The 19070-nt window shown below is 41.0% G+C and overlaps 1 protein-coding gene across 1 annotated transcript in view; it reads right to left on the reverse strand.

Annotated features, from left to right (window-relative positions):
- Nucleotides 1–703: 703 nt before the first annotated feature.
- Nucleotides 704–19070, reverse strand: part of LOC134538999 (transcription factor SOX-21) — a 52406-nt gene continuing 34039 nt past the window's right edge. The window contains exons 3-4 of the mRNA XM_063380662.1: nucleotides 8690–8829; nucleotides 704–1243 (exon numbers count right to left, since the gene is read on the reverse strand). Of these exons, the coding sequence (XP_063236732.1) occupies nucleotides 704–1243; nucleotides 8690–8829 (680 nt within the window). The remainder of the gene's footprint in view (nucleotides 1244–8689; nucleotides 8830–19070) is intronic.

A 19070-nucleotide genomic window follows, 5' to 3' on the forward strand; every position in this document is an offset into this window, starting at 1 on the left:
CGTTCTTTCGACCGAAACTCTCTTTTCTGAAGTCAGCGCGCTTGCAGTCACTACGTTTGAGGGGTCATGGGCGCGCGAGCTCTACAATAGCGGAGTTGCTAAGGGCGAAGCTGGCTCCCACATCACACGCCTCGTAGCCCCTATACGCGCCAGGCACCGAACTGGAGTGCAATCTTCGCGTGGATAACGCGCTTCTTTAGGACTCTTTTAAGTGGTGGCCCTGTAACTTTAAGGAGAATTACTAAATATGAAGTCTCCCTGCACTTCCCTATATTCGTGTTTAGAATTTTACTTAGGGCTTACATAAAATTTTGCTCACATAAAAACGTCCGTGGAAACACCTGCTGTTGTCAACATTTTTTTCACCGTCCTAACAGTTTAACGTTTCACTGTAAAATAAAAGTGTACTTTTTACAAGGAAAAATCCTTGGTACAAAGAACTCTGCCTTGCGTATTTTTTTTTTTTACAAGTGACACCGTCGAAACTGAGTTTCCAAGAACCATCATTGTGAAAGTACAGAAATATAGGTATATATATATTTTTTCAATGTAGCACAGACGAAATCATGGGAACGAAACCTGTACAGACAAGTGCAACGGCCTCTTTTAAATGCTGTGAGCGGCTTTTTTTTTGTAAATGGCACGTTAAACCTGGCCGGGGCGGGGGGCCACCTTAGGTCGCACCCTACACGAGAGAGTCCGGTCAGAAGATGACGGTGAGCGGGCGGCGGAACTCCCCGCCGCCCCCGGGCGCCGCCCCCGGCCCCGCCGCCCCCGCCCCCGCCGCCGCCTGGTGGGGGTGGTAGTGGCCTGCGGCGGCGTACTGCGCCATGGGGATTAGCCCCGGGACCGGCGCCTGCTGCGACGGGTAGTAGGCCAGGCCGCCGCCGCCTCCGGGCGACGAGGAGGAGGACGAGCCGCCCCCGGCGGCGGCGGGTCCGTCCGAGGGCTTGTCCGGGGAGGCGGTGGGCGTGCGCCCGCCCCCGGCACCGCCCCCGCCGCCGTACTGCCGCTGGTGGTCCTCGTAGGCGCGCGAGCTGTCCATGTACATCTTGGAGGACTCGAAGTAGGCCTTGGTGAGCGCCGACGCAGGGTCGAGGTAGCCGCGCTCCGCGTAGCCCTTGGCCTCCAGGTACTTGTGGTCGCCGTACACGGACATGGCGAGGCTGGACGGCGGCATGTAGGGCGGGCGGTACTTGTCCGCCTCCATGGAGTACTTCATCGCGTCCATGGGGCTCACCACCTGCGCACAACCGGGGCGCGCCGACACTCAGGCAACACTCTCTTCACACTGGCCCGTCTCGTCGCACGGTGAATTCTGATATAAAAAAAGACCCCTCAAACTACACCTGAAAGCATATCCTTGATGTAAGCTTTTGGACATACGCCATTGACAAAGCACATTTATGTATGTATGTTCTTTTTTTTGGGTCCAATATTTTTTGTGCTGTCATCATTCTTGAGGTTTTTTCCCCCCGTTCTTTTAGTCCATTTTTCTTTGTTTTTCTTTGTTTTGTTGACCATATTCCTGTTATGGAATATTATGTGGTGTTTATATCCTGTTGACAACAGCAAATTTTTTTGCTTAATTTGTGTTTTTGTCTTTTTTTTTTTTGTAGTTTTCTTCTACAGACATACATGTGCTTTAGCGATGGCGTACGTCCAAAAGCTTACATCAAGTCATGCACTCCCATTGCACAAATCTTTCAAAGATAATAAAAGCATATCACAACACTGCACAAGTAGCACCTAAATGCAAGTTAAATTATTGGACTTAAGTAGAATGTAACTAAAACTTTATTCAAATCATAAAATAAGTAATCTTGTAATATTTTTGTAACCCAAGGTCTGTCGTTATTTTTCGGACGAATTATTCTACCCATTTTCAAGGATCAGAAAAATTATATTAATAATCTCATATTGTGCATCTCTTATTGAAACGCTTTCAAACTAAAAATGCTCGCTAATTTACTTATATTGTTCTGAATGTATCTGTTTTAGACCAGTTTGACACATATTATTCAAACGTTAAAAACCAGCTATACAGTAGGTATATAGGCTACACACATTTTATAAAAATAAAACAATATTAAACGAGATCCTGTATTTTAAAAACTAAATTGGACTAAACTTCATAAAATAATGTCTCTACTCATAATATTCCGCAGGATTTCTAGATATGTCTTTCACCCTGCACATTCCAAAAATGTCAATGAATGAACTATGAAATAGTCACAGTCAACCTCATTAATAATAACCCTGTTATTACAAAACTCTCATTAATACATAGTGTCTAGAAATAACTTAGGAGTTATAATGTTGAATAATTTGTCTATACAAAAATATGGATATAATTCAAAGTTGTGTGTTCCAAAGGTAAACGGTTTCATGCAGTAAAGGATCGTTGGTACAAATATCCTATGATAATTAAAAGACACAATGTGAAGTTTCAACTAAAATAATACTGATGTCATTGTTTTGGTTCAGTGTCTTTGGAAAAACGTTTAGGAATTATATATTCTTTCAAATTAATGGTATGTCTTAAATTCAGTAGTTTTAAAACCTTCTATCTAAAATCCTAAAAAAAAAAAGTATTACAGTACCAAAAAAAATGAGCTACAGATATAGCCTAGCCATCCAAAAATTGTTTGTATTTTACACTCTTTAAAAAAGTATATTTGGTGCAGTATCAAATTATGTGCAGGTTTACTTGGAGTAATCATGCTTCATAGGGTGCATGGGTTTAATTTTCTAAATTGGCGTTTGACCTAGTTAAAAAAATTAATTTAATAGGTATTTAACCATTTTTAATGTGTTTTATAGGAAACTCTACGCATCAGCTACGAAATATAAAGCGATACAACTCCTTTTTATTCTGTTCGATGAAAAGGTTTTAAAAAAAAAGGTCACTGATCGATTTCCAAATTAATTGCTGAAGTGCAAATATCCTCGTGGGCCATCTCTAAGGGCGAAGGTACGCAATTTAATAGCAAGCGGATATACCTTATATTCCTCCTGCTCGGCACGATGCCACATGGGACTTTCACAAACTCATAAGTCATGTAGAGACTAGTCCACTATTTATTTTATTATGTCAGCGCTCGCTGTAGATTACTGTTGTTAAGGTACTAAAATATTTTTTATGCTGAATAATACAAGGTGTAATCGATCTCTTTGAGGAGGGGGTGGATAAAGGGGGAGGTAGGAAAAGGAAACTGTGCTAATAGAAGTTTGATTTATCATTGTCTTATTCCAACACCAAAACCACTGAAAAGTTATTCTCAAAATTGTAATTAAAATTTTATAGAATGTTGAAATCTTGGTAAAACTAATTAATAAAAGACATATCATATACAGAATTTAATTATTAGCCACGCCAAATTAGTTTGTGACCCAAAAGATTTTGTCATTAGAAAATGTGTAGCAGAAACGTTTTACTGGAACAACGGTTTATTTTTCTCAAAATTTCGGTCTAGAGGGCCATCGTACCGCAAAAGGACTTCTAATTAAACTGGGGTCGTTTCAAACAACGTAGGAGGCCGCCGACACCGAACAGAGCTCGCTTCCAACGCGAGAGACGTTCCCAGTCGGATATTTGGTCCGAGTTCCAAGCGTGGACCGCAGCTAGGGCTTCGAAACTTCGGTCAACGCATGCACGATCTTTGGCCCCCGAAACGCCTTGTTAGCCTGTTTCCAGGAAGCCACTCCCTCGTGAGAAGTTCCTACCCTAGACTAAGGTCCTTCGTCCACTGGTGCCCAGTTGCTGACCGCTGGGCGCAGGGCGTGCTGTGTGTGACAACTTCGGCGGCCGCGCCGGAATTCTTCCGTGAAGTCCCACAACGCGTCCAACACCTGCCAAGTCTCGCAAGTACCTCCCTCCCTCCCTCACTACCTCCCTCCCTCACTCACTCTCTCGAAGGCGTCGACGGAGTCGATCTTTCCCTTTTGTGCCCGAAGCTAATGAGGTCGTTTGTCGGGTAGAAACGCCGGCGTCGATTGCGAAACTTGGCGAACCGACCAGGAACTTGAGTTAATTTGTCCCTTCGGGGGTTGGGATGTGTTCCCCGGGGGTGCTATTATTTTCGCCAGCAGGTGTCAAGTTCTCGACTCCAAAGGCAGCCTTCGTCGGGCGCGCGTGGCTGACTTGGGCTTTCCCTTCGGGAACACAGTTCCGCAACCGCCGTCGTCCATCAGGACTTTGGCCAGTTCGTCCCTTGCCCTCGACAGCTGAACAGAACCGACCAACAACTAACTACATACTACTTTGTTGAGATGTTGGGAGTCCAGGTAGTTAGCGAGCGACACGCATTGAAAGTGGGGGGTGGCAGACCTTTAGAAAGTCAATGAACATTTCACGCGTCGTCTGAATGTGTGTTTTGGGATTCATACTCAGGCCGCAAAAGGAACGCAACTACTCAATAAACGCAACACGCAACCAAAGCAATAAAAGCACGCAAGTATGGCAAAAAGTCGTCACACAGAAAAAAAAAAAACTTCTGTACTTTCACAAAAAGATTTTCTGAAAACCAGTTGCGAAGAAATAGTCTGTAATACTCCAAAAAGGTATTGTAACTTCCTACCACACATGGACATGGTTATATTTTGCATTTACTAAATATGTTTTTCGAGATACTGCTGAGAATATATTACAAATATTGGCACATCTATACTAATATTATAAAGCTGAAGAGTTTGTTTGTTTGTTTGTTTGAACGCGCTAATCTCAGGAACCACTGGCCCGATTTGAAAAATTCTTTCAGTGTTGGATAGTACATTTATCGAGGAAGGCTATAGGCTATATTATATTATCAATTACATTAGGGATCCTTACTAAAAGTCCAATTTATAATCAAATGCGTTGGAGGGTGTTAGATACAACATGCAGTACACGTACGGAGTGTGTGTTGACAATGCCGCAGGCGCATAGAAGTTTATTTCCTATTGCCTATTAACATTGTTGCCACGCACTAGATGCCTTATCATTCTTAATTTTCCCATACAAGTTAAAGCCACCCGTGTGATATTAACAACGAAGCAATCAGTACCCTCATAAGAGTTCAATTAGTATTTAAATACTTTTTATCACTTTAAATCGCAAACCAAAACTATTGTTTTTTTCCTCTCTCTGTGTTTAATTTGTTTTTTTTATTTCCCTTTTATTCAAGTATATATATTTTACAGACTTGAAACTTCACAGTAATGTTCCTTATGTTACGCAGGATGACATTTTCCGAAAATTAGATCCCATGGGTGGTTAAAACCAGGCAACCGTGGGTACTTTGTCTGCATGAGAACAGGATTTTGCATTGTTCATTCCTTCTGCGTCTCCATGGCAACGGGCATCGCGCGGCAGTAGCGTACCCACAAGGAGGGGCATGTATAATGAGCGGCGCAAGAGTGATCTGCCTGTAGACTGCCGTAGCGAAGTACGGGTACATCAGTTGTACGTTGCGTGCACGAGTCGGGAAACCATCGGTGCTATTCATTTTCTCTTCGGTACATTATACAGCAATGTAATAAATTTTCACTGAATTTTTGTTTATTTACCATTACCGTAAATGGGAGATGTGGCTTAATTTTTTTCCATTAGTATAGCCGTGCGAAGCCGGGTCGGGCAGCTAGTAATTTTATATTTGCGCATTTAATACTGGAAAGATATTCAGGGAACCTATGCAGGTACTCAAGGACAACACAAAGCATAAATGCCCAGGTAAGAATACGAACCCAATAATACTGATGGGAGCCCCAAACATTGGTTGAGCACACCTAAGTGACTTTTGGATTCTACCCTGAGGCTGGACGAATCCGCTAAAATTTACGCATCTTTCTATCTACGACGCGCGACAATACACGGCAAAACGCGACCTCGACTCTTCCGGCTCTGGAAGTCGACTGACAAAAGTCACAACTTACTTGTTCAAACTGAACACCGAACTATCTCAACGGAACACGCTATCGGGCTTATTACTCCTGATAGATGTACCCAGTAGCGTAGCCAGGATTTGTGTGTGTGTGTGGGGGGGGGGGGGGGGTTAAGAAGCATGCCCCCCCCCCCCCCCCGCTATTAAAGCTGGTGGTCCGGGGGTCCTCCCCCGGAAAAAATTAGGATTTTAAGGTGTAAAATAGTGCTATTTGAGCAGTTTTTGGTACTTAACTTTAAATATTGTAATGGTAAAAATATTATTAATTGTTTAATAAAAAAATTGTTTGAGTGATGAAGTAAGAAATTAACTAAAGATATTTTAATCAATCCAAGTGCCTTGTCCACGTCCACTCAAAATAATAAATCATGCTCGAAGCTCGACAATACGAAAAATAAAAAAAGAATAAAAATGGTCGGTTTTCGGCAGAACTGGCCTATTCCTGGAAACAATTGGCTTTATCTTGAAGAATTACCCAGTCACCACCTGCTTATAATTACCGCGCTGGTTAAATACAATAGGTGTAAGATATTTGAAAACTTGTTACCCGTCACGGCGTCACAACCTTATACATAGCTTCTGCTCGCGACAGGGGTAGGGGAAGGGAAGGAGAATATCGGTAGGGCTCGCTTACTCTTCCCCTCCAGTGCAGTGGCCGGTGATAGCAGTAAGACACCCAGGCTTTTTAGCTAACCTGCTTTCAGATAAGAAAAAAAAGGGATAATTGGGGGGGGGGGGAGGTTAGAACCCCTAAACAGGTCATCATGTTAGGTGAAAGTGTAGGTCAGCGAAAAAAGACCTCTGTCGTCTCAACCCCATTACGACCAATCCAACAGTCATCTGGCTTTAAATCATGCAGCTACTGTAACCGGTATGGACTTTAAAAGAAACACACGTTGAACTAAAATTACCAATTAATTCTTAGTAAATTACAGAACACATAACGCTTTACCCTCAGGAGTCGCCATATTACACCCCCCCCCCCCCCCCAAATAACCCTTCCCCCACCTACGCCCTTGGATGTACATTCAGCAGTTGCTGCTGTAAAAAAAAAAAATAGTATTTCGCCGTAGTTTATGATCTCGCTTTGCGCCGTTGACGGAATCATCGTCGGGCAGACATTCCGCGGAACCTGCACCCGGGGAGGTGGTAGCACTCGCGCACCTGAGCTTCAGGGGCTTGGTTATCGACGCGCGTGCAAGAGGGGGAGGGGGGGTTGGGTCTTCGATCTTCTCTCTCCACCCCTCCAGCAGGGGGGGTTGGTTCGCCCGCAAGGGTGGCCTACAATGGCGAATAACCAGAGGGAAGCGCTGGAGGCCCCCATTGTCCACGCCAGGAAGACCGCCACAGAGGGCGGGGGGGTAGGGGGGGGGGCTGCACGAACCTGCACCGTCACCCCCGCAATGACAAGGGTTGTTCGGAATGCGTCGGTCTCCTGCTGTTGGGGGGTGGGGGTTCGCCTCGCCTCGCCCACCGCCGTCGAACGCACTTCCGGCGGCGTGCCTTGCGAAACTTCGTCGCGACCCCCTCCCCCTCCCCCTTCCTTCCAAACCCCTTCACCAGCACTCACGCCGACTGATTATTATTTACAAAATAAAAATATAATATGCACGCTGAGGCAGCTTCCTAGCTAAAGAACAACGCCCGCGGATTAAATGGTATTGACGCACGACATTTGTATGTAGTCAGTCGCCCGAAACGTCTACTCTTCAAACCAATACACAGTAAAATTTAAAAAAAAAAAAAGGATTCCCCCCCCCCCCCATTCTCCCGAATCCACCCACCTCACCCGGGTCATTACTTTCGCTTTACCAAACTACAGGCTCATACTTAGGCCTACTACAAGGCAACACAGCTGCAACTACATACCTGATCATTTCGCATCTTGCCTACCTACTGCTTGAATCAGTGTGTGTTAATGTGTGAGTAACTTGTTTTGACAACGTCGGATTTTTTAAAAAAAAATGTTAATTACTTTCCATCACCTGTATGTCTATGCTTAATTTTTTTTTGGTTACCTGTAAATTAGCATTTTGGTTAAATTTTGTAATGATTACTTCTTTATCATTGAACATTTAGTTAAAGCATAATTTTCTGCTTTCTATCATAACACCTATTTTATCATCTACTATGTTTTATGTTATGGTTATTTTTGTAAAATTTCAATGTATGATGTGAAAGTGGAAAATGTGGTCGAGTGTAAGAAAAGGCGTGTCGTATTAACTTCGGAACCAATAAAGACGTTAGTAAATAATAATGAATAAATATACAGTCTTTTTTTAATTGGCGTACCGTAATTATGCACCAGCATACCATCATTAGTAGAGACCGGAAAAATTCGCGATTTCAATGACCTGTAGGATAGACTCCACGATCCTCTATGCACGCCGGAAAATTACATTTGCTCATTGGTTTACTGACTCGTGACACATGTTAACTGGGACGCTCGTGATTCGATACCTACATCTTTTGTTGAAAGTTTTTCATTGGCCGAGTGTCATTTCAGATAAATTGTGGCCCAATCACTGTGATGCAGTTAAAAAGGCAAACGTATTTTGGATTCCAGCCTATCGCGAAATGAATCCGAGAATTTTTCAGGTCTCTAATCGTTAGGCTTTTGGGGGGTGACATTATTTTCTCATCGGCATACCATGGTCGTACACCGGCGTACCATACTTAGACGTTTGTGTACCATAATTTGGGGGAACGTACCATAATTTGGCAAAAAAATACCTTTTTTTTTGTGGGGGCGGCGCACCGGCACTGACCTGAGCGGGGGCGGAGAGGCCGGAGATGGACTGCTGCGCCGCCGCCGCAGCCGCCGCCATGCTCGCCGCGCTGAGGGAACCGTAGGCGGCGGCGGGACTGTAGTACGACCCCACCTGGCCCATCTGGCTGGCCGCCATGCCTGCACAACAACACCGCTCCCGTCAAACACCACTGCGCTGCGCCGATTGAAGTGAAGCTGTGAAGCCACTCTTCTAGCCCAGCGGGTGCTGTAGTGGTGGAGGTAGGGTTACCAGACGTCCGGCAGAAGGAGTACATGTCCTCCTTTTTATGTATTTTTTTTTGCGTCCGGCCGGATTTTCCTTAATGCTCCAAAATGTCCGGCTTTTTTTATAAAGTGAGATAATTCCTGCAGTTACACTCTGAGTAAAGCGCGCGGTGCGCGGTAATGCGCTGTCCGCAGAGTCACCCCACTAGTAAGTAGTTCTATGACAGCTTGACAGAAGCACGTGTTTTTAATATGCTGTATATGCGTAGTTTTTTTGATTCTTTATACTGAAACTGTATTAAATGCCAAAACATTGTAAAATATCGTACTCCATTGTAATTATTTCATGGCTTTTTTAAGAAAATATGTTGTCCTCCTTTTTAGTGAAATGTCCTCCTTTTGCGAGCTGAATGTCCTCCTTTTTTATTATCAGTGTCTGGCAACCCTAGGTGGAGGGGACATGTGTTCTGGATCTGGTAGCTTCAGAAGGCGGAGCTCTGGACTATACAGATCTGCAAGCAGACTCCCAATCTACCCTTAAAGGGCGCACATTTGGGAGGGACGGAAGGAGGGTGCGTTTGGCCTTCGGGCCTCCGAAAACATGCACCGATTGACATCCGAGTCTATTGTAAAATATATGGTTGGAGCGCAGTGGCGGATCCAGGATTTTTGTTTTTGGAGGGGCTTGACCCAGCTGAGGCTAGGCTTTATCAAGGCAAACACTAAAACAATAGTGGACCCAGATGCTTTTGGAGGGGACTTGAGCCCCTTAGCCCCCCCCCCCCCCCCTCTGGATCCGCTACTGGTTGGACAAAAAATTTGACAGCGTAACAGGGCCTTAAGCAACTTGAAGTCAATGGCGGCTTCAGGATGACTTTTCGGGAGGGGCTATCGCACAAAGAAAGGTCGTAGTTGCAAAAAAAAAATGAAAGTGGTCAGATATTGGCCTTGGAATATTAGATATTTACAAATTACAGGTTTCAAATACAGAACCTAAGTAGCTCCGTGCAACTTTTGATGAGATAAAATTTTAACGCATGAAATTAAAAGTATAAGTAAAAATAAATATACACTAATCAATAAAATTGTTATCGGGAGGGGGCTATCGCCCCCCACCGCCCCTCCTTCTGGAGCCGCGCTTGCTTGAAGTAGCTTGGCTTCTGGGTTGTAGCCGTATTTCCTTGGCGAATAATTCACCGACGCAGGTAGGTGAATTAATTAGTACCTACTGTAGGTAACTGCTCCCTGATGATGGCGACTGCAGTGTCGACAAAAACGTCGGTGAATTATTCGCCAAAAGACACGGCTACGACCCAGAAGCCAAGCTGCTTCAGACAACGGCCGTGAAAGAGCCTGCGAACATCCTTAAGCAATTTGTTTACCAGGGTGACTTAAACCTAAGAACAAATTCCCACTCCACATGCCAAAACCTATGCGCGTTTGACGAGTTGCGACCAAATGAAATAAAGCTTAATTTTTTTTTGACGTAATAACGTCTTATAAATCGATGAACGCCGGCTGCACGCACGAAAAAACATGACTCATTGTCAACGTTCCGCCTGAGCCGAGCATGCAAGAACTGGCCAACCACCGTGCGAGAAAAAACTTCTACAATATCAAACAGGTTAAGGCGGGCTTTTTAAGAGCAGATTCTTAAAAAATTTTGATTCGTTTGTCCAATTTCGTAATTTCAAAATAACAATTTACTGACATTGATTTGATTTCAGTTTATTTGTATAACTAATTGTTCGTGAATATATTTAAAGAAATCATTTAAATTAAATTTGCAAAAAACTGTAAATAATATTTGAAAATTAAAAAGGTATGCAATTTTTCATCAATGTTTTCTTATGACGTTATGAAAGAAATTTTTGTATATTTTACAAGGAAAATACTTGGGAACCCTGATGCCAAGGATATTACTTGTAAAACTACAAGGCAGAGGTTTGTAGCATGTGCGATTTTGCAAGGCTCTTGCCTTGTAGTTTTGCAAGAAATATCATTTGCAACAGGGTTTCCAAGAATTTCCCTTGTAAAAGAACAATTTTTTTTTTTTTTTAGTGTGATCACGTAAAATTATCGTCCGTAAACCGACTTTACAGACAAACGCCCCCCCCCCCCCTTTTTTTTTATCCTTGGGCACGTTTGTGTTTCCAGTCGAGTCTCACTGCTGAAGCGTCCTTCACCAGTCGTCGCCGTGTGCCTGATGATGTAGCAACTGCTTGGTTCGCGAACACTCGCTAAGTCATCAGGCGGGCGGTAGTCAAACATCAGGCTTCTGCTGTTCCTTGCAGCGCCGAGAGTAAAGAGTTACAGAATATATTGCAAAAAAAAAAAATTGGTTGTCTGTAAAATCGGTTTACGGACGATAGTTTAACGTGACAACGTCGTAACGAAACATTGATGAAATGATTGCATACTTTTATGAATAAAATTGAATCATTTTTATTGAATTAACACTATTTTGTATGGATACAAAGAAGGAGTGGAATGAAATCTACAATTTAATTGATAAATCTACTTTTATTGGAACTCATTAATTCAAATATGTTTATTACTTTAACTAAGAGATTATTTTAACTATAACTATTATACATGTTTGCTATTTAACTTCTTCCAATCTGTGTTATTCTGTTAAGGATAGGACGATGATAGGAAAAGTAGGAAACGAATGGGAGTGTTTCAAGTTTAATGTGCCTCGAAAAAGTCAAATGGATGGTTGTTCCAATCGAGTGGAAGAGAGATAGATGCGGCGCAAGCGTACAATTAACGGGACAATGAGTCGCCCTTTTTCGTGCGTGCAGCCGGCGTTCATCTATTTATTAGATGTTGTCACGTCAAAAAAGATGTACGGGATTTGATAATAGTTTTCAGTATACGTATATATATGTGTATATATAGGTGTATATATATATAATTCCTATGAAAATTTTTCTCGAATCTCTATACAATTTATTCGTAGGGGCATGCAAATTTCGCGAAAAGATTTCGAGACTAAATGAAAGTTAAAACACTGTAGCATCGTCTGTGTTTCGTGAGAGAGAGAGAGAGAGAGAGAGAGAGAGAGAGAGAGAGAGAGAGAGGGAGGGAGAGTTTCTCCCAGGTACATATCGATTATTACAACACCAATCACAGTGAGTCAGTGCGGAAGTAAACGCGTCCTGGGTGGCTCGGGTCAAATGAGGCAACGATTTCTCTCGCAGACGTCCGCCAATCACAAGGAAAAAACCCACAGGTGCGGGTATACCTTTGTTGCAGTTTAATAGTCGTTCAGATTTATTCGCGAAAAATGCCTCCCCCTGTTTATTCGCTGTTGTTTTCCAATAAATTTTACGGATGAAAAAAGGTTACAAAAATCAAAGAACCAACTGACCGTTTGCAGTTATTTAAAATTAGGCGTCGAATAATTATGTACAAGAAACTCTACTCCAATAACTGCGAACACAACTTTACGATTATTTTTAGAGAAGTTGAAGAATCAAGACACAATTTCAAGCGCTAACCTATCCGAGTCGCTTCTTGTAAGAGTTAACGAAAGCCGCACTGAAGTAAACAGGCATGTTGGTTTGCTTACAGAATTTAGAATACATACTTATATATATGATCAAGATTTGAAGACACCTTATCATACGTTTACGAAACCGAAAAAGAATAAGATACGCCAAGAAATGAAAAGAAAAAAAAAGTTTTATAAGGTGTCTTCAAATCTTGATCACACTTTTTTTTTCTTTTTTTGTTTTTTTAATTCTGTAAGTAAACCAACATCCTTGTTACTACAGTGCGTCTTGCGTTAACTCCTACACGAAGCGACTAGGATAGGCTAGCGCTTAAAATTTTGTCTTGATTCTTCAACTTCTCTAATAATAAATCGTAAAGTTGTGTTTGCAGTTATTGGAGTAGAGTTTCTTCTACATAATACTTCGACGCCTAATTTAAAAAGCTGCAAACTGTCAGTTAGTTCTGTGATTTTTTAACATATTTTCATCCGTAAATTTTATTTCAAACGCTGTGTCGATGAGAGTTTTCTCATTGCACGCTTTAAGACTGTAAAATCTATCTAAAATTTACGAGTGAGGCAATCTAGAATTAAACTCAATTGTTTTCCCTTTCTCTTCTTTTGCCATATAATATCTGTACAACTATTCGCTGGGCGTGCATACATGCGATATGCAAAGGGACGGAGTGGCAACATCGCACTCAGTGATTGAAAGGCCGGCAAATTTGACTGGATTTTGAGTGATTTGTCGACAAATTCACGACTTTGCGGATCCAAGTGCGGATCCTTAATGATGCTGGATCTTGCGGGATTGCGGGATCCAACTTGACTGGATTGCCATGCTTATAGTTCACGTTTTAAATAAACTTTTAATACGACACCTGGGACACGAAATTTGACGTAGAAATCTTTAAAATAACGTCCAACGTGATAAATATACAAAAATTATTTTTTTTAAGGGGGAAAATTATTTAAAAAATCTTTCCTCTTTTTAAAATCTAATTATGGTAATAACCGAACCGAACCGAACGAAACCCAACCCAGGTTAGGTTAGCTAATTTTTATTTCCTAAAAATTTTCTCAAAGTCAGTGCATTTGATGCGCTGCGGGTAGTTTCGGAACATTTACGATGCACTTTCGTGCGTACGGAATTAGGCATTGTGGATTAATAGATCAAAGAGAAAATATGGTACATTTGATGCGCTTCGGCTAGTTTCGGACCATCTACAATGCAGTTCAGTGCACGGTGTAAGCAAGTGCGAAATCAATGTCGGGTTCATTCTGGTATTTAATTCCGTGCGACAATCGACTCAAACAAAAGCCTGCGGCTCGGGGTAAACAAATCGTTAAAAAAACCGAATAAATAGGAATCAAAGTTAGTTTTCACGCAAACAATTGACAAGTTAGTAAGAAATAAGTGATAAATACATGCAAATTAATGTCAGAGTTGAAGAGAAAGAAATAAAATTGACTCGTAACTAGATTAGAATAAAAGAAGGATATTCTAAATTTAACTTGATGTTAGCTTTTGGACATACGCCATTGCTAAGCACATGTATGTCTGTACCTGTGTTTTCGTACCATGTGCGTCTCTGCCTGAGGACAGGAGCAGATAGCAGTTCCCGAAACGTCGCTTGTTTCTGTTTTGGAAAACTATTGTGTTTGTTTCGTCTTTTCGCGTTTTGTCGTGTTTTTGTCTCGTTTCAACTGTTGTGCTGAATTTTTTTGGGTTCAATATTTTTGTGCTGTCATCATTTGTGGTTTTTTTTCCCGTTCTCTTAGTCCAGTTTTCTTTGTTTTTTCTTGGGTTGTTGACCATATTCCTGTTATGGAATATTATGTGGTATTTATATCCTGTTGACAACAGCAATTTTTTGCTTAATTTGTGTTTTTCTCTTTTGGTTTTTTTTGTAGTTTACTTCTACAGACATACATGTGCTTAGCAATGACGTATGTCCAAAATCTAACATATAGTAATGCACTCCCATTGCAAAAATCTTTTAAAGATAATATTCTAAATTTATTTGCTCTTATAGTAAACATAGTAACTCCAGCAACGACCTCTGTGTATTTTCGAGTGTATGATTATGCAACTGAAGAACGTGCGGTTTTTATGAAGGGGGGTGGACAATATGTCAAGTCGGTTTGACGTTAAAACCAGACCAACTTTCGTGACTTTCCTCCTTTCCTTTCGTTATTACCTACGCAGCCGCACAAAAATCCTTTTGTCCCGTCCCACAATGAGCCGTTTGTTTACTGCGCCCGGGCGACAGAAAACCCCCTCGAAACAAACTGGCCGTCTCGTAAATTATTCCTGGCCCAGGCCTTCACGCCAGGCCGCGTTTACTAACTTTAAAACACTCTCTTTTACGATCATGGCTCGTTTTCCGCCTCCGTCGCACTTCGCGGTCGTAGTAGCTCGTTCGGCGCGTGCGGTTGTCGCCCTGCGAGTAACTGTCCGCAGGTTCGCCAACACACCGTACGGGTTCAAACAAGAACACCAACGGTAAAGAAAAATTTTTTCTTGAATACATTTTAGCTATCTCTCCTGTAATCATCCACGGAAAAAAAGTTAAATCAATAATACATTTGATATATTCATATGTTGAATTTCATATAAAATCAGTTGGTTGGGATTTATTATCTGCGACAAACTTAAGGGGAAAAATTAGGAGATACAACAAACACCCCCCCCCCCCCCCAACATGAAGTTATTAAAGTTTTCGAGATCTCGGTGAAGGCAGAATGTTATTTTTGATGTTGCTACACCTGGAATCACGATACACAAAGGCAGTAGAGTGATGCATGTTGAGCTTGCTAAATAAAGTAACTGTCCAGTTGTTGTACCTATGTGTATTTTTATTAACAATTGTTTTTTTTAATGTTCTCCCGAAATAAATTTATGTATCCGCCACTGAGTATTCTATGTGGTTTAGAATCGTTGGTTCACGGTCGTGATGGTTTGAGCGTGACTCGCACTGGCTAACTCTTCGACTGACCGTATTCTGGACTGAAGAAAATCCAACGCCGTGACCATACCAGTTTTGGACATGGTTTGGTTGATCTGTTATTATCTTAAAGAAGTAATTTCCAAGTTAACTTTAACCATATTCAAATTGAGGTGTTTTCGTAGTTAAAAATAAAGTAAAGGATAAACCAATGAACTTACTTGGTTGGGGGGGGGGGGGGGAATTCAGTCATCATATCTTCAACTATTGTATTCGTGTGGTTTTATGAAAAAAAAGTCCATAGTGTTTTCCTCACTCGAGACGGGACTTTAGGACACTCATGACAACTTTCATCTCACATTTAAAAAAAATATAAAAAAAAAAATTAAGTTAGTAAGTTGTTGAACGAAAATTTCTTTGGATGTCCTTAAATATGTATTTATTTATTTTTGCGTTGTATTTCATGACCAAATATTTCGCGACGACAGCAAAATGATTTTGTAGGCTCAACAAGATTATTAATAGCAACCAACACTTTGGTGTCACTAAAAGTGGACTTTCATTGATCCGTCACCTGTTTGTCATCCATCCGTCCGTCCGTCCCGATACTTTTACCGCCTGGATGCTACCAACTAGAATGCTTAAGTTTTGTATAAAATTCCTCCTGGTAAGTTCGACAATCGTGTAAGCTAAGCACTCATAAATTATTAAACTAATTTTTTTTCCGTTATAGAATCAGTATGTATTTATATATTTTCGAGGTAACCATACGTTATTAATAACATTTAGGTGTCTCGATAAATTTTTAGTACAAATATCAAAATTTTAAAACGTTTTCAAATGCAAGTTGAAAACATGATTTGGAAGCAGTTAAACAAGTACACCAACTTCAAAACAATTTAAAGTAATAAAATTTGCTGGTAGTAGTTACGTTGCAAACATTTTGGCCATATTGTCCTAATTTATACTATGATATCGTTTAATAATATTTTTTTAAAGCAGTGAGCATAAATATGATTAATCATTTTGTAAATCTTTATATTGATAGTATCTTAATCCTTGCTCCTTTACACTAGTACTTGCAGTTGGGACATAAAACACTCGTTCAGTAGCACTGGTCAGAGTTAAAACAAACATAGGACACCGTGTGTATTTCAAAGTGTGCGTTAAGAAAAGATAGATTATTATTTCTGCAGGGATTATTTCATATACTCTGCTTACGTCACTCCGAGAGGAAAGGTGTAACTACTCATTTTTTGAATTTTGAAATTGAACGTCGAGAATATTAACGCTTTGGGAAGCTTTTGATGGACGGACGGAATGGAATTTTCCGGGACTTCTGATTGGCTTGAAGTCACGTGATGGACGGTCCCGGGATGTGGGGGGGGGGGGGAGGGGGAAATGGATGGACGCGACCGATCATCGCGATTCCATGCTGGAAGCCTCACTTCATGTGTAGAGGTGTAAAAGTAACGAAAAAATGTGTACCCGTATGTATTCGTTACTATAACAATCAGTACTCGTTACTTTCGTATCGTTACTCGTTACTTCTGATACCGCATAACATGGCACATGCTATGTTATGTAACAGCAACGAATCGAGTCGTATTTCGTACGCGTACAGTATGACGTCGCGTAAATAAAATAAATCGAATATAAACAATTAAAAATATTTGATAATTAACAGCTTTTGTTAACCAAGAAACAATTAAATCTCAGAGCGGCTTTATTATAATAAATCTTTTAATATAAGAACATAAAACGTGAAAATACGCGATAATAAAAAACAAAAACATACATATTTATAATTTGTAAAAAATACTTTCTTACGTTGTTTCTGTTCGAATCTAAAACTTTGTCTACACACACAATACCTTTAATAAACAGTAAAAAACTTGGACGACGAATTTCCAAATTATACTTTTATTAATAAACAAACATCGTTCTTTGTAACGAATAAGCGCGCGCATGCGTAAAACATACGAAAGATGCGAGTAACGAAATGCATTCGTGTGTAACGTTTCGTTACTCGTTACTAGATGGCGCACCCGTTACTCAGTAACGAATACATACGGTTTGCTACAGCTCTATATCATGTGTAATGGCCAGTTTCACCGTCATACTTCAGGCGTGAACTCGTGTCATTAACTGGTTTGATACATTTTCTGTTGCACCATTGTGTTGGGAGCGCTGAGCGGGAGATCACTTGGAACTTCGATGTGAACCGACACTATGGACTATTTACAGGTTAATTGAATCAGACGAAATATCATAAATACATAATAGACATGAAAAATTCGCGATTTCAATGACCTGTAGGATATACTCCATGATCCTCTATGCACACGGGAAAAATACATTTGCTCATTGGCTACTGACTCGTAACACCTGTTAACTAGGACGCTAATGATTGGATATTTCTTCTGTTGAAGATTTTTCATTGGCCGAGTATCATTCAGATAAACTGTGGCCCAATCACTTATGCAGTAAAAGGGCAAACGTTTTTGGATTCTAGACCATCACGCAATGAATCCGCGAATTTTTCATGTCTCTACATATACATATATAATACAGGTATCAAAAATTCTTCTTATTATAGTGTTGCAACCTCGTCTCATAAGAAACACTCCCATATTTAATGTTTAAAATGCACGTTATTTTAGTTAAATTCCTTAACAATACTTCTTATTTTGTCATAATTACTTTCCATATTAAAAAGAGGTTGTTTTTTTTTAATAAAAAACAATTCATATTCCAGACTGCTTCGTTTTGTAATGTATTTTAAATACTAGTATGTGTTTCCAGTAGATATTAAAAATCATCAGTCGAGTAAGCAGTGGCACGAGCTGCTATCTTGCGGCAACAGCATCAACTACTTTTCTTGCCGTGCAAACGATCGATTGCAGCGACCTCATATCGTTCCAGCCCACCAATGGAAAGGCTTCTTCTCACCCCCTTCCTCGACTCTGTTGCCCACCGGTCGTCGCCGATTTGGAAGCGTTCGAAACTTCGGCCCGCGCGAGCGACGATCGATCGATCGTTCTGTTGGCGCGACGTTCAGAGGGATGATCGTCAGATCGTTCTTGAGCGAATGTCGGATCATCGGATCGCGGATCGAGGAGCAGAACTGAAACTGGCCATAACACAATATTTTGGTTTTTCGACACGAAAAACTGACCGTGCCAGCGAGACGTGAGAATGGGGTTTGCGCAGTCGTGTGTCCGAAACGTTGACGCTGGATTGAATATATATATATATATATATATATATATATATATATATATTTATATATATATATATATATATATATATTTATATTTATATATATACACACACACGTGCGTACAGCTTGGACTCTCGGTAAACGGAATTTGACAGGAAGAGTGATTTCGTGAAAATGTAACGTAAGTCGATGAACTGAACCGTGACTCAAAGATGGCGGACGCACGTGTAGCAAACATTCATCCAGACGTAGTGACTTTCGTAAACATTCGGGTGGGTACATGCCAAACGTATTGGTGTGTCAAATGTAAGTGTATGATAGCGAAACTACCTTGGAATACATATATTTGGTGAACTAAAATAGTCGTAGTAAAAAGTAGTTCCAAGTTGGAAAATAATTAAGAAAACTGGTATTACACTTCTTATAATACATAGTCTCCTTCTTAAAGCACAATTTTTCCGATAGTGCATTGTTATAACGCGCGGTT

Source organism: Bacillus rossius, chromosome 14, assembly GCF_032445375.1.
Source record: "Bacillus rossius redtenbacheri isolate Brsri chromosome 14, Brsri_v3, whole genome shotgun sequence".
NCBI lineage: Eukaryota > Metazoa > Arthropoda > Insecta > Phasmatodea > Bacillidae > Bacillus > Bacillus rossius.